Below are 23,857 nucleotides of genomic sequence, written 5' to 3' on the forward strand. Positions count from 1 at the left end.
ACACTGTCCTTTTCCCTTCTCCCTCCCTCTCCTTAAAAGAACGCCACAATAAATCATTTCACTCCCATGGCTACTGTAAGGCCAGCTGGTTTTTGAGGACACAGAGCTCAGGAGCCAGAAACAACAACAATGACAATAATCATAATTGAAAAATCAGCTGTCTTTCCTCTTTCACATTTAAGAAGGTACAGAGGTCCCTGCAGAAAGTTCATGAAGGGCTAGAACTGCAAAGCTCAAAGCTGAAAAAAATGAACAATATACCCAAAGGGGGATTCTGAAAAATGTAACTTGAAGGAAAACCTTAAACTTGCTCAGAATGGAGGTTGTCAGTGGAGGTGAAGTTAAAGGGGGAATGTGGTTATAAGAACTTGCCTTAGGGGAACATAATCACCTATCAAGGCAACAGATATATAATACCCGGCATTTTTTTTCAGGGGGACTCCAATCAGGCTATGACTGGGCTGCACCTTGATGTTTTTAGGGGAGTGAGAGACAATAGGGAAGGTTTGGGGGACCCAGCTGACAAGTCTGCAAGAAAAAAAAAGGGGGGGGGGCTTTTGGAAAGACTGCTTAGGACTTTTTAACCCTTTATGGGCCAGTTCAATGAACCCAGGGAAGAAGTGGCAAAGAAAACCAAGGACCTAAGATTTCACATCTTAACTGCCCTGGGGAGTGCCTTAGGTTTTGGGGGCAGAGGGCTGATTCCAAATTGCAAAGTAAAGTCCGGGAAGAGTAAATAAAGAAAAAGAAAATACCTTTCGAAGGACTGGGGGTTGGAGGAAGGGAGGTGGACAAAAACATAATAAAGCCTTAAGGGAGTCTTTTAAAGGCTGGGGGTCTCCAGCGCATGACTGGAAAAGAGGTGCATGGGGAGGACAAACGGGGAAATGAGTGAACCAAGACCCGGAGAGGCAAGGGTGACCACTCCACCCCCCCTTTCAGCCCTCACCCCAGCTGCTGCGGTTCTGAGAGTTTCCCAGACCCGCTGGACCCCGGGCAAGGTAGTGAGTGACAAACAGGACTTACTTTCGGAGGGGAAGTAGGACGGCATGTCTATTTTGTAAACCTCCTTGGCGTAGTACTCCTCGTCGCTCCTCTCCCGCTCGCAGGCGGCCGCCCGCCGGCTGGCCTTCTCCTGGAGCAAGTCCCTGGTACTGTTGTAGATGGAAATCACCTCCGGGGGCACCTCCTCGGGCTCAGGGTAGTCTTCCGGGGGGCTGGTGAGCTTCAGCTTGCTGAGGATCTGCCCGCGGATGGCCTCGATCCTCTTGCGCATGAACTGGTCCATATCGAGCGTGCTGCAGGTAGACAGGCTGAGCGCCACCGTGACCAGATGCAGCAGCAGAAAGGCGCTCAGCACACAGCAATGCATGTTTTGGGAAAAGTTTTTTTTTTTTAAGTTAAAAAAACAGAACTACTAATCAGGTAGAGTTTTTTTTTTAATATGAAACGTTTGAAACAATCAAGTCAATGCCCAATAGGGGAAAAAAAAAGTATCTTTGAATTCCTCTTTTAAAAAAAAAAAGAAAGAAAACCCACGCAGGTCGTTCCAAAAGTGAAAATCTTAAGATGTGGGATGGGCTGAGGGAAGCCTGACTGTAGGGAGTAAGAATTACTTTCTCCCCTGGAGCGATGCGATGCAAGGGGGGGGGGGGGGATTGGGGAGAGAACAGGCGAGTAGCGAAACAGGCGAGTAGCGACCTATTAGGCAGAAATAAATTGAAGAGGAAGGATTGGAGTTCAGTGTGTCAGTCTCCGAGGCGGAGTGGCGAATCTGAACCCGGCTCCTCAAGCCAAAGGCAAAGAGATGAAAACGGTCTCCGGGGCTGGCAGCTGGCGAAATGACAGGAGGGGACGCGGATGCAGACCCAGGCTGCAATTTATATATTTAAAGGAGTGGAGCGGTTCGTCCCTGCCTTCCCCTGGCGGCGCAGAGAGCAGGAGCCCAGGAGCGCACACGTGTGTGTATGAGTGCGCGCGCGCGCGTGCGCGCCTGGGGAGTGAGCCCGGCGCGCCCCGGGGAGGCGGATGCGCTTCGCTGGGCCAGGCGCTGGGGGCTCGGTCCGGTGCTGTCGGGGGCCTTAGGGTCGGCGAGAATCCTGCTCCGGAAGAGGAGCCGCCGTGAGCTGTGGTCAACACCCGAGCCAGCGCGCGCCCTGATCGGCTCGGCTACTCCACTGCCGCCGTCACGGCCGGCGATCGGCTCCAGCCGCCAGCTCCCTCCTTCTGCGCCCTCCTCCTCTAGCTCCGAAGGGCGACTCGGCACCAGGCAATGGATCGGTCGATGGGTGGACGGACGGAAGGATGATGGATGGTTGGATGGACGGATGGAAGGGCTGCCGCGTTCGCCCTTACGCACTGCAAAAGCCGCCCCTGGGACGCACCGCCGCGGGCGAGCTTTATTCCTTCGGGGCTGCGTGGGGCTCCCTCGGACCCCCACCCTCTCCCGGCGTCAAACCCACTCGGATTTTTCTCGCTTAGGGGAGGTAGGCACTTGCTACCCTAAAATAGACTGTTTCTTTCTCCTCCTTACTGCAGCCCCTCCATCTGTTCCACAGTGTCCCCTTAGACCGTTATACGAGGATCCCCACCCCTCTGCTGCCCTAGCTCTGCTCTCGGTCTGTCTCTGTCTCTGTGTCTCTCGTGTCTCTGTCTCTCTCTTTCTCTCCCCCTCTTCCTTTCTCTCCCTCTCCCTGGCTTTCTGGAACTCTAGCTTTCTCTCGGGTCGGGCGCTCCGCTCAGCGCGAACCTTCTGCTGCCAGCAGATAACATCACGATCTTGCCGGGAGGAGAGATTTATAAGTTCTCTCTGGACCACGTGTTTGCCTTCAACAAAGTGACGTGCTAGGGTTACAGTGAGCAGTCCTCCGGTTACTTACACCGCGAACTCGCCCCAGCAGTAGGGGAGGGGGTGGAGACGCGGGCGACTTCGAGGGAGGGAGGGAGGGAGGGAAGGAGGGAGGGAACGGGGTAGGTGATGCGCGCCTTGACACCAGGAACTCTGTATTTACTTTCTGTAGGCATTTTGGACTGGGCCGTTGAAAGACAAGCTGTCAAGCATCCCGATTTTGCTTAGTGTGGCTCATTCACAGCCTTGCACATCGAATCGTTGGCTCTGGAATGTGCGCGGGCACACACACACACACACACACACACAATTTGAGGGAGTACTGGTGGACTCAAGGCCAGGCCAGCCCTGAGACTTTCAATTGAAGACTCTTTTCAGTTTAAGATGCCTAATCTACCGCCCAGCACCCCACACTCCCCCTTCCCAGGCTACCACCACCTTGAAACCTATTTTTCTAGCTTGCTTACAAATCTAGCCCTCCCAATGACTTGTGGCCTGGAGAAAAACATCCCTAATTTTTTTTAATTTTTTTTTTTTTTTTTACCTAAAGAGTAAATTACGTCTGTTTTGGTTTGAATTTGCTGCCCAAACCACTTTCTTGTTTGGCTTTCTCTTCACCACCTTCCTAGACCAGACATTATCAACCACCTTCATTCTTTCCACAGCATACATCCAGGAAACTGGTATTCTTGGTGCTTGGTGTCTGTTATACACTACTCATAACTTGACATTTTCGACTTCAATCTAGTCCAAATTAGAGGAATACAAGAATAACTCTTGCCACTGTTCACTTTTCCCCCTTTGACTTTACCTTTAGTCAGTCAACATTTTAATTTTAGCATGACTCTGTGGCCATACTGACTAGACAGATGATTTAAGCTGGAAAATGTGTTTGAGTTTTTCCCCCAATTCAAGACTTCTATATTATTCCCTACTTCAGATATTTTCCTAGTTCAACAAATTCTTTTGTCAAAAGTCAAGACTTCTGGGATTTATACTCTCAATGTATAGGGAGCTTATATCATTTCATAAACAGAGTTGAATAGATAATAAACATGACACTCAAATGACCTATATTATTGTGCAGATAAGGAGACTGAGGCAGAGTTGACAGTGCTGTTCATACCACAGTAGATAGAAGATCTGGACTGTGCACTCAGCACCCAGTGCCTGCATTCCCACCTAACACAGTATTTGTAAGGAATATTAATCTCCAACACAGATAAACAGGGTTCTGTGGTCAAGTAGATGTGGGTGATACTGGGGGGAGGGGCTCAGCTGACCTCTTTCCATACTTTCCATCACCACATTAAAAGTTCTGCAAACCCTAAAGGAAACTTTTCACTGTTCTATTATTTTCTGAACTTGCTTGAACATGGGCTCCTCCACCCAAACTCCCATGGTAAATCTCTAGGATAAACAAGTCTAACTTGCTTCTTCTGAATGATGTTGAAAATGTATAGATCAGAACCCTCCTTCCCGGAAATCAGCTTCACACTGAAGCAACTTAGCGAAGACAACCAGCTACCATCCCAAACGCCTCAGAAAAATGTAATCAACCAAGAGCTACCGTCAGGCTGGTCACTTTATCAAGTCATCCCTGTGAGTTCTATACACTGTTCCTCTAGCAGTACAGACAGGGAAAGACTGTTAGATTCCTATGTCTAATGCAATTACAAGACAGAGCAAAAACAACAAAGGAGAGCTACGGTGTGCTGATGTCGCTTTTGAATATGGCTGGTTTTCCTGAGTAAGCTGCCAGAGTATTCTGCTGACTCTGTAGGAAAAGCTTCCCCACAAAACAGTGAGCATCTCACTCTGAACACTGTATACTGTCTTGGTGATAAAGCTGCAGGTGTGCCTTAGGCTTCTCCTATGGATTCAGATTAGCAATGAAAGTCTACCCATTCCTATCATACCTGGGATCATATCTTAAGCCCTAAAAGCTGTAGAGTCCCTTCTTCCCAGCCCACACACCCATATTTTTGTTCATAATAGCTTGTTGAGCACTTACTGTCTACTTAACACCCCTTAGACCTAAGGCCCTTGACCTATCATAAGAGGTAACTTCAATTTCCCTAGAAACAAAAAGGATGAGAGAAGGGATTACTGACATCTTCTGGTAAAGGCACAAAGCCCTTCTGGTAAGGACACAAACCTGAGTACAGCAGGAGAGGAAGGGCCTTCCAGCTGGCAGGTGAGTTTCTTCAAGACAGAGCAGGTGGGATTGCAAGAACTATCTCTGTGGCTGACGTAAGTGAATCTTGTCTTCTCTTGAATAACTCTCATAAGGCCTTGTCATGAGCATATCAGAGGCAAAACTGTCACTAAGCTTACTAAAATCGCACACATTAGGGACTCTACACAAACTACATGGAGAAGGGAAAATGAACAATGTACACCAGCCTGGCCACTTCACAAGAATACAGCGGTTAAAAGGAAGGCTGAAAACTCCTGCCACTTTCTGCCTTTGTGATCAGACACTGTTAGTTTCCTCATCTGTGCAATGGGGGCATTGATACAGTATCCACCACATAAGATGACTGCTAGAATTAAATCACACGAAGTACAGTTGTAAACTCAAGAGCTCAGCTTGTACTCATTCAATGCCACCTGTAATTACTTTCTACTCCCTCTTCATTTTTTCAGGCAATCTGAAATAAAACATACTTGACTCTATTACACCGGAATAGAATGCAAAGCCAGGGAAAAACCCCAGAAGAGTTTGCATCATGGGAACCAGGTCTATCAATCCCTGCAAGTCATGAGGCTGAAGCAGGATAAGTCAGTTCAGACTCTGTCTCATAAACAATAAACCAAAAAGTGAAGTAAATAAGTAAAGGAAGGGGGAATTACATTTCAGTTATGTCACGTAGTAATTTCTGTGGACAAGTATTCTTTATTTTAAACCTTACGATATTTTGCCACCAATAATCACTGGACAAGAAAACACACTTGGTGAAAGAACACTAATTGACTATTCAAATATAGTGAGGAAGCCAACATTAAAGTCCCTTTATTATTTACTACCCTAAGATGGAACTCCTAGGTTTCCAGGTCAGGGAGATTGCAGGTGCAGTGCTTTTGGTCATGTGGAATTCCTACAAGAGGCTAAACCAAACTACTCATCCCTAACCTGGATTTTTACCCTTTGTGTCACAGCAACAGCATCTAATATCTCCTTCCTTTCATCTTCTGCCTAACACAAAAAAGGCCCTAGGCTTGATGCTATAGGCTAGAAGGGGAAGGAGATAAAAGCTAGGGTTCTTTTTTTTTTGGGGGGGGGGTGGCATGGAGCTTGAACTCAGGGCCTGAGTGGTCTCTAAGCCTATTTTTCCCAAGGCTAGCATTCTATCCCATGAGCCACAGCTCTACTTCCAGCTTTTTTGGCAGTTTACTAGAGATAAGAATCTCAGGGATTTACTGCTTAGGCAGGCCTTGAACCTCAATTCTCAGCTCTCAGCCCCCTAAATAGCGAGGAGTACAGTGTGAGGCACCAGTGCCTGGCTTAGACCTCAAATCTTATATACACATTCCTATAAACAGGTATGCAATAACTATAAAATAAATAACACAGAAAACTATCTCAGAGTAACAAAATGGAAAGGTTAGTGATTTCCTCATGAAAAGTAATCTAATTACTATTTCTATTTTCTATCAACTGAAGTGAGAAGGAAATAGGAAAGAACCAAGCACACAAAGGAAAAAGGAAAGACAAGAGCTTGAAAAGAGGTGGTAAAAGATACAGTGATAAATTCAAGTGATAAGGGCTATAGAAGACACAGGGTGTATCAGTAGGTTTAGGAGAGGAGCAAATATAAATCCATCCCATAGTAATAATCTTCAGTGGAAATAGTATCTCATCCTTATAATTCACTGGTCGATTCTTCCTAGTGGCTTTGGGGCCATTCATATTTACTATTTTTAGGTCTCATTCTCTAAGAGTTCCAACAAGAGGGTGTCTTTCTTTGAAAGGCAGGTTCTCAAGGAACTGGGCTTTGTCACCCCCAGGATCATCCAAAATTAGTGACAGCTTCTGGTTAAAATGAACCCACTAAAATAACATTTGTAGTTGATATAAATAAAAAAGCATATGGGGATAGTTGATACAGACACAATGACATGGGTGTATACTTAATAAGATGCGGATGCTAACAGAATCCCCACCAGCTGCATTTAGCACCCCCATGGTTCAGATACTACATAAAGCAAGATACCAGCATGAGGTTGCTAAGGAGGAGGGGTTGGAAGTGAAATACTTTGGCCAAGTAAGAAAAAATATATAAAAAAGGAAAAGAGAAGGCCAGTGATAGAGATGATTATGTTCACATCATGAAGTATAATGAAATGGAAGTATTTTTAAGATGCACAATCTTTTGAATTTATTTATACGTTTTCATCTTGGATGATGACAGCAAAGTTACCAGCTCTCTTATTTCAAGCCACTTGGCCTTTCTGCTGCCACAATTAGTCTGCAATTAAGAAAGAAAGTAAACAAAAAACAAGGGGCAATAGTAACTACATTAAAAAATGTGTGTGGAAAAACTTGTAAATAAGTACTTTAAGAAGCAAAGTTAAGTATTTTATTTTTTTATTTTTTGTTTTTTACTTTTTGCCAGTCATGAGCCTTGGACTCAAGGCCTGCCTGAGCTTCTTTTTGCTCTAGGATAGCACTCTGCCACTTGAGCCACGCACCATCTCTGACCTTTCTATATATGTGGTGCTGGGGAATCGAACCCAGGGCTTCATGTATACAAGGCAAGCACTCTTGCCACTAGGCCATATTCCCAGCCCCTATGTTAAGTATTTTAAAAGCACAGTGCTAGAGATGGATTTGACTCATTAAACTTGAGACTCGACCACAATGATAAGTATTTCAAGTCTTAGAAAACAAAACTCAAAAATTCACCAGCTTAGTTATTATACCTAGGAAGATCATATGATACATCGTATCATACAGACCCAAGTACCTGTGGAAGTAAAGAAGATGTAACTCATAAATATATTAAGACAACAGGACAAAACAAGATTTTCCCAGATAGTCCATTATTTAAGTGAAGCAACTTCACACTCATTAATCTGTCAGAATATGTCAGACTTCCATTTCTTTTTTGGTTTGAATGATAATATTGTATTTCACTTATTCCCAAGCCTTTTTCTTTGCCAACATATTCTAAAAATCCTACCATAGATACATTTTGAAAATCCTTCTACAATTTTAGCATTGACAGAAACTTGCCTCAACCTCAAAAACAAAGAATTGGAAAAAAAATGCTGACTCTAGAGACACAAAAGCCAATCTCCCATGCAAAAAGGAAGAGAATGGATACAGGATACAATAATCATTAGGAATTAAGCATTTCATGGACTGTGTACAGAGTTTGGGAAATTAACTTTTTAGATTATGGAAAATAAAAAATACATAATCTCGAAAGTGAGTTCTGTTCCCTCCCCATTTTAGTGCTAGTACAGAAGACAGGAAATATTACACGCTGATGGGTCACACAATGCTGACTTTTCATTCTGATCATTCCTGTCTAGTAAACAATGGCTTCCAAAACACAGATAGCACCTGAAAAGCCACATGCTGAAAGAATTGTTTCCTGCTAATTTAAAATCCCTACAATATTTGACTTCTCTTTCAATTTAAGGTGTCTCTACATATGTCCTTGTGAGCAGATCTGCATTTTCACAGTTCCAAGGAAATAGTAACAATTGACATTAAGCTAAAGGATCAGATCAAAACATGGTTGTGCCAACTATGACCCTTACAAGTCAGTAATACATAAAAATGACTTAGAGTACAGGGTAATTATAGATAACATTTTCTTGGTATTTGTTTCTTTAAGAGGTCTTTGTCTTACAATTTTAAGTTAATTAGGGCCATTAAAGACCAGCCACAACAACTAAATTTGATCAGTGATATAGTTAAATTTGTTATTTAGAAACTAGTCACTCATTTGTGGTAAAATAATAATAGTAATAACTATACCAGTTAATTCAATGACAACCTAAATCATGCCACCTAGAGGAGAGGAGTGGTATGAGTTACAACTATATTGAGAACCCCAAATTATGTCCTATTTACTGAGTATTTTCATTATAGTTCAGTTATTTAAAAAAATCAGTCACTCACACCTTTGAGTTATCTCATGTCATTAACAAAACATAATGCATTGCTATAGTACTAAAAGGATCCACAGCAAAATAAAATCCCAATCAACATAACGATTGCAACTATTAGAACCATGCCAGTATACCAGTAGCTCCACTGTACAGCATCCAGATAATTAAAATGTAATTCAAATTATCGGGAAAGAGCTATAATAAATTCTCCAGTAGCACACTGCTTAATAAAGTGACAGCATCCATCAAAACCAATCAAAACTCTGAAGTGATATAACTCTAAACTTATACTACCTTCTGTTACCTGGTGTCTTCTCCCTTCCATTGCCCTATGTAATTGAGACAAAAAAACTGGATATGCTCTTTATTTTTCTAGGGCAAGAGTTCTGATGCTTAGAAGCTTGTTTGGCGCATGACATTTGGGCCACCTAAATGGAGGATAATCAGTGCTGTGTTATCATCAGCTCTGTAACTCCAGCTTAGATGTGACCACATTAAGTGTGTGCCTCAGGCAAGCTATTACACCTACTGTCTGCCTATGTACTAGGCTACAGAGAAGGCTGAGTTCAGGGCATTATAAAACCTTTCACTGTGTGGCATATGACAAACGATATGACACATATATAAATGGTTGCTTTTACTTGTTCTGTTCTTTAACTTGAGTGATTGATGAGATTGTGGAAGATGGATGAAAACAGTATTTTAAACACAGCAGTGCCACAATACACAAGGGATGTTTTAACACATTACATAGGAGATGTCTGAAAGTGAATACTACCAACCCTTGTGTTATTTTGCCTTTATTTATACATGTATACCTACAATAAAATTTAACTTCCAAATCAGGTACAAAGTAAAATTAGCAACTACAAATAAACCTGAAAACACTGCAATAAAGGTTACCTGAATATAATCTAAAGTTATTTTATTGTACTATAGATCTTAATGACTTGTTTTTCCTTTCCTTAGTAAGACAAAATTTTTCACTCTTTCACTTAAAGGAAGCTTCTCTTTGGCATAAACTGTCAGCCCTCATCTTCCTGTACTCGAAGGCCCATATTAAATAAAAGTTGGGTTATTTGAACATATGTACTGCAGTACCACACAGCTCATGTGAAAGCCAAGCTGGGTAGTAAAGGGCAGTGAACATGGATATGTACAGTGGATAAAGGAATGATTCATGTCCCAGGGAGGACACTACTCTGGATAGCATGCAACACCTTAAAAGCATGACTTACTTCTGAAATTTTCCATTTAATATTTTCAGACCATGGTTGGCCATGGGTAACTGAAACTGCAGAAGACAAAAGCCACAGATCAGAATGAATTACAAGAAATCAAGAAAGGAGAAAAGTCAAACTTTTTATTCAATTTTCATAGTATCACAGAAACTTTAAAAGTAGGAGCCTAGTATACAGGACTCTATCCAGTTGCCTAACCCATTTCTCTCTCAACCCCGGGAAAGTTCTACTAAAGATTTAATATGGGTTCTAGAATGCAGTATCTAGTAAATACCCAATAACCTCTCCTGACATCTCATTAAATATCAGGATTACTTCTCAATGTGATGACTTTCTACACTATCAAAAATTACGTAATTGCACTTTAACACATTCTGGCATGATCACTGAATTTCTGACTACTAAAAATGTTATGTGGTTCGCAGCACAAGATCTTGTGTTAAAGAGGGCTTCCAGAAGTAGAAATCGTAAATGGCGACTGTCATGAAACAATTTTTGTATAGGGAATTCTCAAGCTAAAAGAGAAGCATTTTCAGCTATGTTGATCAGAAGTGAATGGCAAATCTATAGGGCCTGCAGCTAATCTTCTAAATGCCTAACAGAGACCATTTTGAGACTCAGTTACACATCAGAATGCACTGCACACACATTAATTCTTACAATGAGAACGATAGATTGTGATTCCCCAATTCACTAGTTTCACGTTTAAGGTATTTTATGGTGGTAAAAGGTATTTTATGGTGGTAAGAGTCTAAACTGACTTAAATTCAGTTCTGATTCCAAAATTATACTGCCACCTAATAATGTTAAGTTCTCTTAAAATATCCAATGCACAGATAGTATCCCTTGCTAAACAAGTATATTTGAGAGTCCTATTATGGGTCAAGATAGGCTGCCATGACTCATGCCATAGTTATTCCTAGCAGTTACCATTGGTAGTAAAGGATAAGACCACGTTGAACCTTTTGAACTATGAGCTTTTATATTTATAGCAGATTTAAGGTAACTCCATGTTACTATATGTAGACAAATATTACTCTTGTGTGGAAACAGCTCTGATGTTACACTTGTTTCTACTCAGAATTTCAGGGTAACTGCTGTGTCTGGCTGGTTTCCTAATGTTTTTAGACCTGATGTCACCCCATTGTTTTATGTCCTATCCATGGATCAGGGGGATTCATTTTTACCTTAGACTGAAGTCTGACTCTGCAGGCACAGAAGGCAACTGTCTAGTAGCAGAAGGTGATCAACAGCTGCCTGGCCACCCACACACTCGGACACAGCTCTTAGCTGTCTCTCCATCCCAAGCCCCAGTTGGTCCTGACCCCATACAAACTTGGTGTTCTCACTTTGATGTTTATAAAGCGATTGCATTAAAAATGCAGGATAATGAGTCAGGGGTTAGAGAAACTGTTATTTATACAAATGTGGTTAACACCTCATCATTTTAAATGGGCTGTGCGAATAACATTCATTGTGCTCTTTGTTTTCTATTTCCCCCAAATCGGCAACCTACATTTGCTCTGGCAGTATATGGCAACTACAAGCCGGGCTTCTAGAGCTAGGTACTTACATGGTGTCTCCTACCTGTGGCTCTACCATTGCTCAAAATTGCCTTTGCGGGTACATCACAAACCTATTCTTTCAGAATATGGCAGTACAGTTCAAAGTATGGTGCAATCATTCTAAAACCTTCAGGTGATAATGCTAAAAATCAAATACTACTTAAAATTAATAGTGGCCTAACATTTAAGGACAACAATTAATCCAAGCTATAATTTAATTATAAAGCAATTTATTTCTTTTTCCAAAACCAGCTTAAAAAAGAAAATCCTATCTACAAAATTACACTAGTATTTGTAACTTCCTAATAAATTGTATCTTTAAAAGTTTATGGGGAAAAGTTCAAGATAAAAATCACTGTATGAAACTAAGTACATGCTTTTTAAAAAAATGTTAATTCTCTTCATTGTTGGGATTCAATAGCTGTATGTTGCTTTACAATTTTGAATTAAGTAAAGAGATTATTCCTCTACATCAACAGGCCACGTTTGAATTGCCCAGTAGCTACTAACATTGCTGATGTAAATCTTCCATCATTGTAGACAGTGTAACACTCAAGAGACTAAAATCATAAGGAATTATGTCTGATTACAAGGAACATTTAAATGTGTGCTCATGCCATTGAGGGAATTAGGGAGGTGAACAATGGTGGTCCTGGTGTTCTCAACAAAGCAAGGCCAAAAAGACCCATCACACTTCTAGATAAAAAGCTACAAATCTTATCTCCCTACATTACGTTCAATAAGATAGGTGAAAAACATTAATGATTCTCTGAACTAGGAAACCGGAATCTAAAAATTATGTAACAATGTTTAGAAGATATTGTCTCTCTGCATAATTCTGAATGAATTCATTAGAACTCAACATTTTGTTAAAATACTAGCCACAGTTCTAAATGTCTTATATTCACCTCAAATACCATTCTCGTTAATCTGTTCTTAGGGGCCTGATTAGTACAGTTAATCAAATTTCAGAAGAGCTTGCCTAATGACAAACTTAGGAAGATTGCCTGCTGTGGGCAGTCAGTATTATTAAACTACCCCACTGGCCCCAATTCAGAATGCTGTTTGATGTGGGAACGAATGAGAAAGGCTTTGTAGGCACAAAGTAGTTCTCTCTCCTGTTTCCAAAATTTGTTCTGTCAATTCACCTCAAATAGTCTTCATACACACAATATCTGCAGGACTTAATAGCCTCTAATCCTACCACCAACAGAAGATAATGGGGACAAACTCCAATTAAATTGATCCCAACATATGAATCTGAGAAAGGAGCAAGGAAACTCAGCTTCTGTCACCAAGAATTCCCCAATAAAAGCAAACACATTGAGCACCAATATACTGTCATAGTCACAGCTGTAGACAAGATATTTTATTATTCTAGCTACTTTATAAGCAGACAACCTAGATTTCATGAAAACAGCTTTATTACATAGGTTGACGTGTGTGTGTGTCGGTCTTGGTACTTCAACCCAGGCCCTGGGCTGCTGTTCCTGAGGTTTTTTTTGCTCAAGGACAGCGCTCTATCACTTGAGCCATAGCTCCACTTCCAGCTATTTTGTGTGTGATTAATTAGAGTTTGGATGCTTTGGCCCAGGCTGGCTTTGAACCACAATCTTCACATCTCAGCCTCTTGAGTAGAGCTAGGATTACAAGTGTGAGCCACTGGTGCCCAGCCAAAGGTTAACATTTAATAAGTAATTTTAAATCCTGGGAGATAAACAACTTAGTTCAATTTATCACTGTTTAAACTACCACACTACTCAAATAATAAGGATAAGTCCTTAATACAGACATTTCTCATCAATAAATGAGGCTCAACCTCAACTTTTTGGCTTTTACATCAGTAAAATGACTCCTTATTTTGCCACGAACAAAATATTTAAATAATTCTAGTATAATGGTGCTTACTCAAAGCTATCTAAATGTTTGAACTAACTTTCAAATTCCATGAAGATAATATGAGGCAAGAAATACGGGAGCTGAAGTTACTCCATCTATGATACAAACGAATGGTTTTCTACTAAAAACTACACATAAGCAAGTTCCCTGAGAAATTACAAGTTTTCTAGTGTGGTCACACATACCTGTAGCCCCAGTTTCTCAGGAGGCTGAGGAAAGAGGATATGGAGGTCTGCCTGAATAACGTAACAAGATTCTATCTCCTAAAATTTATTTTTTAATTACAAATGTTAAAAAATACATACTATATTAAGTGCTGGCTTTAAAAATGAAATTCATGTGAAACAAATATCAATATATTAAATCGTGATACTCATTAAAAGATTCTGAAAACATAAAACTCACCATTCCACTAATGACTCAAACATATACATTAATAGAAGTATATAATTTTTTTTAAATGCACATATAACCTGATGATGGTGGCTCACATCTGTAATCCTAGCTACTCAAGAGGGGAAGACCTAGGGATGGGCATTCAAAGCCAGCTGAAGCAAGTCAGTGAGACTCTAACTTCCACTTAAGCACCAAAAAAGCCAAAAGTAGAGTTGTGGCTCAAGTAATAGAGCATTAATCTTGAGCAAAAAAAGCTCATTCATTTGTCTGAAAGGCTTAACTGAGATCAAAGGCACCAGATATTTAAAAGAACTGGATTTGCTCTCAGGCAAGCCCTTCAGACAATTAATTAATGGGTAATTCAGACTCAAATACTGAAGCTAAACCTCTGAGCTATTCCATCCGAAGGGTTGTAAAGGTTATGCAGGAATAGCTCAGTAACCTTTGAGCAATGAAGAGTCCCTGGTACCCTGAAAATAAAGTCAGCACTCCAATTCCATGTTCAACTACTACAATGATTCTAAGTTGTTTTCAGATCTAAGCAGATATTACCTGTGACTCAATTTCAAAGTTTAATAGCAATAATTAATGCTAAACTATGCTGAATACTGAGACTATTAATTAATTCATGCTATTAAAAATCCAGACAAGGAAATAAAATAATACCTACAAGTTGTTGGCCTCTATTTTTCAGGGCTTTTTTTTCCCTTAGTAATGAAAAGCAGCTAGGTGCTGGTGGCTCATACCTATAGTCCTAGGTTCTTGGCAGGTACTTGAGAGGAATGTGGTTCAGGGCCAGTCCAGGGAAGAAACATTTGCAAAATCCTTTCCCAACCAATAGCTGGGTGCTGTGGTGCACACCTGTCATCATAGGATGAGGGCAGGAGGATCGTGGTTCTACACCAGCCAGAGCAGAAAATTCCTCCCTCTGTGGAGGGAGACTCCATCTTCACAGATGGCAGCCACACACAGTGGCATGCACCTGTTATCCCAGCAAGGACAGGCTCAAGTGCACTGGGGCAAGAAGTGGGACTCTCCAAAAAGTAACCAGTGAAAACTATAGCTTGAAGCATGGCTCAGAAGTAAAGCCGAGGCTCTGAATTTGAACCCCAGACAGCACTGCCAAAAAGTAAAACTAAAAATCAAAGTAACTCCTTCATTACTAGATTACTTGCTATCAAAATTAAAATACTAGTATCTTACTTAGATAAATGAAGGGGACCAAGAAATGGAGTTTCAGTTGTTTCTTTTCCTCCTCAGAGAATTCAAACAATGGAGTAAAAACAAAATAGATTCAGAATTCTTTTTATCAAATACGAGAATTGTTGTAAAATATTCATAGATGTGACAGAGTTAGACCTTTAAAACATTCTGCTAAAGATATATACTTAGCAGTTGGGTGGAGTAATGTACACCTTTAATCCCAACTTTTAGGAAACAGAAGCAGAAGTAAATGGCTACACAAAATGAAAGAATGAAACCTGCCTCAAAAGAAAAAAGGTAAAGAGACGGGGAGACACTTAGCTTCTAAACTAGTATGCTCATCATTAGAGTCCTAGTTATACATACTAATTTCTAAACATAAGTATTTCATAGCAACACAAAGAAACATAGAAGGCCTCTTTCTTATCTGGAAGACAAAACGTTGTCACAGCTTTCCAACACGGGGGGTACCTTCCTTGTTCTCAGTTTCAACTCAGTTATTCTGAAATAAAATCACCTCTGATACAAGAAAATCTGTGAGTATTCTCGTACTTTCAAGCTGAAAACCTTTCACAACTTTCCTACACTGAATAAAATAAAAAGTAGAGGCCTCAAGAAAAATTTTCAGTGAATAAGAAGTTATGTTTTAGTCAGCAGAGTGTGAAATTCAAGAGAAAAATTTGGAAATCGTTAGTATGACATGTAAACAATTTGATAAAAACATAAAATAGGATTTTTAGTTCTGGGGAGATAGAAGTTTATAGGTGTCTCTCATTGTTTTTTCTTCAAATTTTATGACACATTATGTTGAAATATTTATCTGTGTTATTTATGTCAGGATATATAGCATTTCTGTATAACTGCTAAGGAATATTCACATTTATTTATATTACAATAACAAAGTGGGACAAACATAAAAAGGCATTTCAAGCTCTGTTGTTTTAACCATTTGATACTCTGAGCATACAACTTTCCTTTATGATAAAAAAAAAAAAAAATACCAGGCCAGGGGCTCCGTTAACTTTAGTCATATAACACTTTCAACTCTCATATGGGTTTGAAAATATAAACATCTTGGTTCCAGTGCATTGTTTGGAGGGAGGATTATCCTTCAATATGTAACAGATGCAAGTGAGGGCAACTGGGTGGTAGGAAGGAATTATTTTTACTATGGAAAGATGGGGAAAGAGATGGATCCTTTTCAAAAAGAAACAGATCATATTTATTAAGTAATTCCCTTATAAACTTTAGAGCTTGGGCCAAGTTTCACAGAAATTTTGGAAGGGTATTAAAGTCTTGCTTTCTTTCTCTTTTCTTCTTGTTTAACAACTACACACCAAAGGTCATCCAATTTCATAACCTTTAAGACAGAATATGGAACCAAGTCTCAAATCAAATGCAATATCTGATGCAGATTACTTGTTTAATGACTCCATCACTTCAATGGCTGGCAGCCCATAACAGAGACCTTAAGCTAATTCAATAATTAGAGGAGGAAAAAATGAGAGTCACTAACTAAAACATGCTAAATATGCATCCTAATTCACTGAATAAATTAAATATGAGAATTTCTAACTCAGTAATTTGATGCAAAAACCAGTTGACAATTATTTGGCATATAAAAGAAAGTGACATAAATGTAGTTTTTGTTTCTTAAGTCCTATTTACCTGCTATAATTAAAGGCAATATCCCAAATGAGAAATATAATTAATTTTACTACATTGATTTTCTCAACAGTTTATCAAAAAAAGAAAAATGACACCAAGTATTCCTCTATAGTACAGATATTGACAGGCAGAGGAATATGAACTTCAGAGTTCACTGTAATTAGGTTCTGGTATTGCATTTTTAGCAACACTACAGCAGACATAATCAACATGTATAAACACAAAGTGATCCTCACAAATGCGTATCTCTGGTCAAACAGAAATGTTACTTTGTACAAATGCTCTGTGGAAAAAAATGCATACAACTTTACAAGGGTTGAAAATAGAATTTTTAAACAAAGGCTTCCTGTAAACTAGGAACAATAAAGCAGGTAAAATTCTCATCTTTATAAAAAAATGTTTAAACAAATGGTGTCTATATAATTCCCTGTCAGAAGATGAAGCAGTTTTCTGAGGAACAAAAACAACTGTGTGTTTGTTTCCCATGCTAAGCATCAGAGTCATTTGCAGATCCTAGTCTGCTGTTACTCTGGGCCATTGCTCTCCTTGTCCCAGTCTTTCATAGATGCTCCCATCATGAAATCATCACGGAGGATCGTCCAACCCGGGCCCTCTTCTGACTTCACTTCACCCTGAGAAAAATTACAGAACCGAAATATGCAGAAATCAATTAGAGCATAAGAAATTTACAAGTTGAAGCTACAAAACTAACTTCTCAATGCTTAGATTTACAACAGAGGAGAAATCAAAGTAACTTGTAAGTTGATTTTATTTACACAGAATAACAAATAGGCCAGTATATAATAAAGAACTATTTATACTAAAATATATTAATACCCCATAAAAATGAAAGCAAAATAAAATATTCTGGAGCAAGGTAAAAATATTATATGATCTTGGTCTGGCATCAATTTTTTTAAATTTTGACAATAAACATACAATAAAACAATTTAACCTTGAGTGATAATTTGTTAGAAGGATTTGGGTAAATTAGTTCAATACAAACAGAAATCTAACAAATGTCTTTAAGCCAAAATAAATTCAAAGAAAGAAAGAAAGAAACCTTAGTATTCTGCTAGAGTTTTATAGATGGTATCTCACTTAGCATTTTATAAAAATTTGAAACAAATGTTATTCATTTAGACTATGATCTACCTGATCCAATCATGTAATCAATGACTAATCACATGCTAAATTTATAAATAACTGAAACAGGCAATAAGCATAATACGCATTCAATTCGTTGCACTGTCATAATAGGATTTATGTAATACGTGAACCTAAGAAACATGCTTGGAACATGGTACAACAGTACCACCTTGTGGTATTAATTAAGTAATACAATACCAATGCATGCAGAACTCTAAGAACTATAATCAAGTATACTTCTCAGTGTTGAGAAGACAGTGACACACACAAAAAAATCCTTGTCTTACAGAGTTAACAATCTACACATGTCTATTTATTCCAGTAAAAGGTTACAGAATTTAATGTAAAAAAGCAAATTTTAAAAAAATGACATTGGAAACATGTACTAGGTTACATGAGCTTCTTTTTTTCTTTTTTGAAACCACTCATTTTAGTAAGGGGGGAGGCTCTTTGACAAATAGGAAGCTTACCGGATCACTCCTATATTCATGGAATCAAAAAATACAGCTTGTCCATAAAACTAGACTGGACAGCAAGTGATTCTGGGTGAAAATTTCAAAACATAGTATCCACACAGTTGTATACTTTAACCAACATAAAGAAACAAAACATCTGTGCTATTTTAGAGCCAATCACAATGAGTTTTTTGTTTTATTTTGTTCTGTTTAGTTTGTGTGGGTCCTGGGGCTTGAACTCAGGGCCTTGCTGTTCCTTAACTTTTTTGCTCAAGGCTAGTGCTCTATCGCTTGAGGCACAGTTATACTTATGGCTTTTTGGTGGTGAATTGTAGGTAAGTATCTCATGGACTTTCCTGTCCAGGCTAGCTTTGAACCTCAATGTTTAGATCTCAGCCTCCTGAATAGCTGGTATAAGGCGTGAGGTACAGGTCTCTGGGCTGAAACAGCAGTTTTAATGCTCCTCATCTCATTCTGAGGTGAATACAATGGGAAAGTAGCGCTCTAATTATGGTTTGTTAAACTTCTCCAGTCCTTATTTCTACAGTATAAAACCTGTTCAATGGAAACTGAAATTCTGCTTCTAATGATTAAGCTACTTCACTGGGTAAGGGGCCATTTTCTCTGATTCAAACTAAGCTTTGTCAATTTCTTCACCTTCAATAAGAAAGAGAAAAGCTTTTTTTCTAATTAACACCCACAATACACCTTTCCTATAAAACACCTTTTCTATAAAATCAGCAATTTAAAGCCCTGAATTAAACTCTAAAAAAATATATAGCCATACAAAATACTGACTAGCAACAAGACTTATCCTGATACTGTGTTTAGTACATACCAACATCTCAATGTTAAGTGTCCAAACTGAAACAACTACACCTACCATGCTGTCAAATCTCCAGGCAAGGACAGGCAAATGCCACATGCCCGACTTCAATGCAGTATATCTACACAAGGAATTCCCTTGATAGATGTCCCATTAGCCTGAGTTATTCTTGGTAGCACCAGAAAAGCCATAGGCAACAGATGAACCAATAAAGAGAAGAGAGGCAGGAAAGAACACAAGAAAACACACACACACACACACATACACATACACACACACACACACACACACACACACACACACACCTTAAAACACTGGAAACAAAACAGAAAAAAAAAAGAAGAGAGGAAGAGATAAGAGGGTCAGGAAGACACAAGAAACTCTAAAATATGACCCACTCGTGCCAACATTATTATTAACATTATAACTGGCCATCACCAGTCATAGCCCATGCTATTACTTCTGAATAGGAAACTCTGGGAGACAGGGCCCAGCAATACATTCTTCCAAGCTATCCAATGACTCTGATGCACATAAAACCTAAGAGCTACCAGTTTATAGAAGGATAAATACTTCTTAGCAACATTTCTGGCTCACTTTGATAAAGCCGAATATATGGCATGGCTAAGAGGGAAAGACTTTTGAAAATACATTAGATTTTGTAAATCTATCATTAAGACTGAGCTCTCTATGTCTTAGGTGAAGCCACTCTTGAAGCCATCATTTCTGTTGTGTTCTGATGCTATAACGCAATGATTGGTAGGAAAAAACAGACAATGGATTTAGTGTGAAAAAGTTTGAGTTGGCAATTTTAAAACAGGAGTTCTACCCAAGAGTGAGCAGACAGAAAGAAATTAATACTCAGAGTAGTCAAGTAAAAAGAGAATGAAACTTTTTTTGGGCATACTCCCACAAAACAATGGACTAAAACAAAAAAATGACATAAGACAGCAAAACAGGTGATCTACCACAGGAAAAACTATCTTGAGGATCAAAGTGAAAGATGACTCCAGGAGGATAGCTTCACATCAAGCATAAAGGACATGCTATAGCAGTGTGACTTCAAGGAAAGACATGCTAAGGGCTGTCATCAACATGCTATTCTGCCACTCACAGTACTATCACTCCAACTTGACAAAACCAGTGAAGAAGCTTTGCCAAAATTTAGGAGTAAGTGGAGAATAAAGATACAAGAATTACTGATGGGAAGTCATTCCAAGAGAAATCCTGAAGATCCCAAGAAATTTAAATCCCAGAATAAAAACTAAACTATGAATCAACCCAAGAAAGTAACTGACCCAGACAAATGAAGAAGTCTTTTAAGAAAGAATGTCTCATAAAAACTGTAGCAAATACATGGGCTGATGAAGTTTGATTGTGAAAAGTTAAATAAACTGAGGTTAAGTAAATACTAAAACCCAAACAATTATAAACCAGGAAACACAAATGAAAAACACATGGAGTATTATAATATTCAGTAGTAGATAATACTTGCACAGACATATTAAATGTTGAGTAATGATTAACTATGTTAAGAGCACAGAGAAGAAAACACAGACCACATGAGAACTAAATGGGGAGCCAGTAAATAACAGTTAAATTGATGATTCCAAAGCTACAACTATATACACATTAATTGTGAATAGAGAAGTATAAATGCCAACTAGACTACATAAAGGATAAGTAGTAGTCCCCCTAGGGTGGGAAGCTATGCAGTGGGCAGAAAGAGGTAGAAAATAGGTTTATTTTATTAATAAAATGTAACTTTCAAACTACAAGAAAAAAATTAATGTAAAAAGAAAAGGGAAAAATATACCTGTCATCTCTATAATCTTAAAATTTCCCATATACATATTACATAAAGATACTTCCTATACCTAGGATAAGCCCAGGGTCCGTTGGTTCTACTGCTTTTCTGCCCATGGTGAATGAGAACTTCATGATGAGACCATGTGAGGGAGGAATTGTTTACCCTGCTTCATGGCAGCCATGAGGCAACAGAGAGCGACCTTGCAAGGACCTCTCCTCTCCCTCTTCCTCCTTCCTTCCTTCTCCCCTGCCTCCCCTTGACTTGTCCCTTTCCTCTCCCTCTCCATCTCTCTCTCATGATCTCTTTCTCTTGAGCTCTCTGGTGATGAAACCTATGGCTTTGCAAATGCTATACACATACTCTCCTGATGAGCTGTATCTCTAACTAAAATCTCATCCTTAAATATGGGCGGGTGCCTGGAGTGCATTTCAAATCCAAACCATAGCAACTATGTTAACATCTCAGTATAAAGTACAATAAATCAAAACTGATCAACCTACTGAATCTTTCAGAGTGTCTATAAAGTAACACTGATTAAATGACCTAAGGCAACCTACAAGATAACCTTTCATGCTTACATGGAAAAGAACAACTGATTAAATGCAAAGACTAAGAGCTTAATAAAAACCACATGACTCAAGGAAACAAAAATAGCCTAGCATCCCCACTGGCCCGGCTTTATATAAATGTTTAATCAAGGGCTGGGAATATGGCCTAGTGGCGGGAGTTGCCTCGCATACATAAAACCCTGGGTTCAATTCCCCAGCACCACATATATAGAAAACGGCCAGAAGTGGCACTGTGGCTCAAGTGGCAGAGTGCTAGCCTTGAGTAAAAAGAAGCCAGGAGAGGACTGGCCAAAAAAAGTTTCATCAATATGATACAGTAGGGCTGGGAATGTGGCTTAGTGGTAGAGTGCTTGCCTAGCATGCATAAAGCCCTGCATTCAATTCCTCAGTACCACATAAACAGAAAAAGCTGGAAGTGGCACTATGGATCAAGGAGTAGAGTGCTAGCCTTGAGTACAACAGAGAGGCTCAGGGACAGTGCCCAAGCCCTGAGTTCAAGGCCCTGGACTGGAAAAAGGAAAAAAAAAAAAAAGATTATACAGTAGCAGTCTGTGTCAATTTTGACCAAGGGGACAACAACTCTTTATGTTAATCAGCTTCCATATCACTGGAAACTATTGAAAAGAATGCTGAAAAAGGTTTGGAATTATTCACTAGTCTAACACCAAATAATTAAGACCTTAATTTCATGTTGAAGGGAGAAAATAAAGTAAAACTCTAAAAGGCCACATCTTTATTTACCAATCAGCAATACCTGATTTTAACTGCCTTCTCAAATAAGAAAGTTCACTTTTCATTTTAATCTAATTTCACCTAAATGAAGAGTGCTAGCATGAACAAAATTAACCTACTTCTGCTGTTAATTTTTTAAATTAAGCTATTTACAACTTTAATTAGTCATGTATCTATAACTGTGTAAAGCCTATTTGACAATGCTTCCTGTGAAATAAAAAGGATATAAGGAATCTCTTTATATTAAAATAAATGTTCTGGCAGAAGTCAACATGGTTGAAATCTAGCCCTTGTCTTTACAATTTGAACAAGAAAAATCGAATTAGTGGGTTTTTCTTGTTGTTTTAACTTTTCAAGATATCTCTTTTTTGGCAATACTGGAGTTTGAACTCAGAACCTTGTAACATGCCAGGCATGTTTCTGACCATTTGACTTTTGGTAAAAATTGATTCTCTGTTAAATGACTACAAAGTTAATTCTAACAGGTAAATGTACCCATAAACCATTTCCTAAATCAGGCTCTAGTTTTGTAGTCATGCACCCTGCATCTGAATCCAGATTCTACTATTTACTATACACAGGACCTGGGTAGGTGATGTTCTGACCCTTCACTTCTTCTAAAAGATCTATCTACAACAAAGCAAACACTAATAAGCCATCTCCCAGGCCCTCAATTACTAGCTGATGCCCACAGATATCATCCATCACTAGAACCCCTAATTTGGAAATCTGTGATCTAATGATGTTCTGTATACAACTCATAAAGATTAAGAACACAAGTCAAGTTATGGCAGCCTCCACTTGAAACTCCTACTTACTTCTTGGTAAGAAAAATCCTGTAAGTAATACAACTATTTCAGCACAGACTAAAATGAAGAACAAGGTAAATGTGGACCAATTTTTGTTCTTCAAAATCTAGTTCCATTATTTTATAAAAAATTGTGCTTTACTAGATTCAACACATTAAATGAGTGAAAAGTTCCCAAATTGAAACATAATTCTATTAAATTATTTTAGGTGTCTCTAACAATTTAGATAAGAAGTATTAACAGATTCCTTTAATATTGGTTTCCAACTGTAGAATTCACTCTTAAGAAGTATTTTTAAGAAAAAAATAAGAATACTTATATTCAACTCAAAATAACTGCCCATGAATGTTTATACAGTGTACCTTTCTAAGTACTTTTTGTCCTTCCATACTTACAGGTATTCTCAATGTGGCAGTCTGGTTCTAGAATCTGTGGCCTCAGTTGCATAATATGTGTATATGGCCAACATGTATAGTATACCTCCCCCCAAATATCCTTAACTGCTTACTGCATGAAGTTCTGATTTTTAGCAAGAAACTATAAAATATTCTTTTGACTTTA

At 39.0% G+C, this 23,857-nt stretch overlaps 2 protein-coding genes across 3 annotated transcripts in view; both read right to left on the reverse strand.

Moving 5' to 3' along the window:
• The window catches only part of Tgfb2 (transforming growth factor beta 2), an 81,707-nt gene extending 79,125 nt beyond the window's left edge, over positions 1-2,582 (reverse strand). The window contains exon 1 of one of the 2 annotated variants that reach the window (XM_048356642.1): positions 1,027-2,582. In XM_048356642.1, the coding sequence (XP_048212599.1) occupies positions 1,027-1,372 (346 nt within the window). In that variant the 5' untranslated portion in view covers positions 1,373-2,582. The remainder of the gene's footprint in view (positions 1-1,026) is intronic. The other variant, XM_048356644.1, reaches the window with a different exon arrangement.
• A 14,105-nt stretch (positions 2,583-16,687) lies between these two features.
• The window catches only part of Rrp15 (ribosomal RNA processing 15 homolog), a 30,850-nt gene continuing 23,680 nt past the window's right edge, over positions 16,688-23,857 (reverse strand). The window contains exon 5 of the mRNA XM_048356758.1: positions 16,688-17,578. Coding sequence (XP_048212715.1) covers positions 17,471-17,578 — 108 coding nt within the window. The 3' untranslated portion in view covers positions 16,688-17,470. The remainder of the gene's footprint in view (positions 17,579-23,857) is intronic.

The sequence above is a fragment of the Perognathus longimembris genome, chromosome 11 (assembly GCF_023159225.1).
Source record: "Perognathus longimembris pacificus isolate PPM17 chromosome 11, ASM2315922v1, whole genome shotgun sequence".
In the NCBI taxonomy this organism is placed as follows: Eukaryota; Metazoa; Chordata; class Mammalia; order Rodentia; family Heteromyidae; genus Perognathus; species Perognathus longimembris.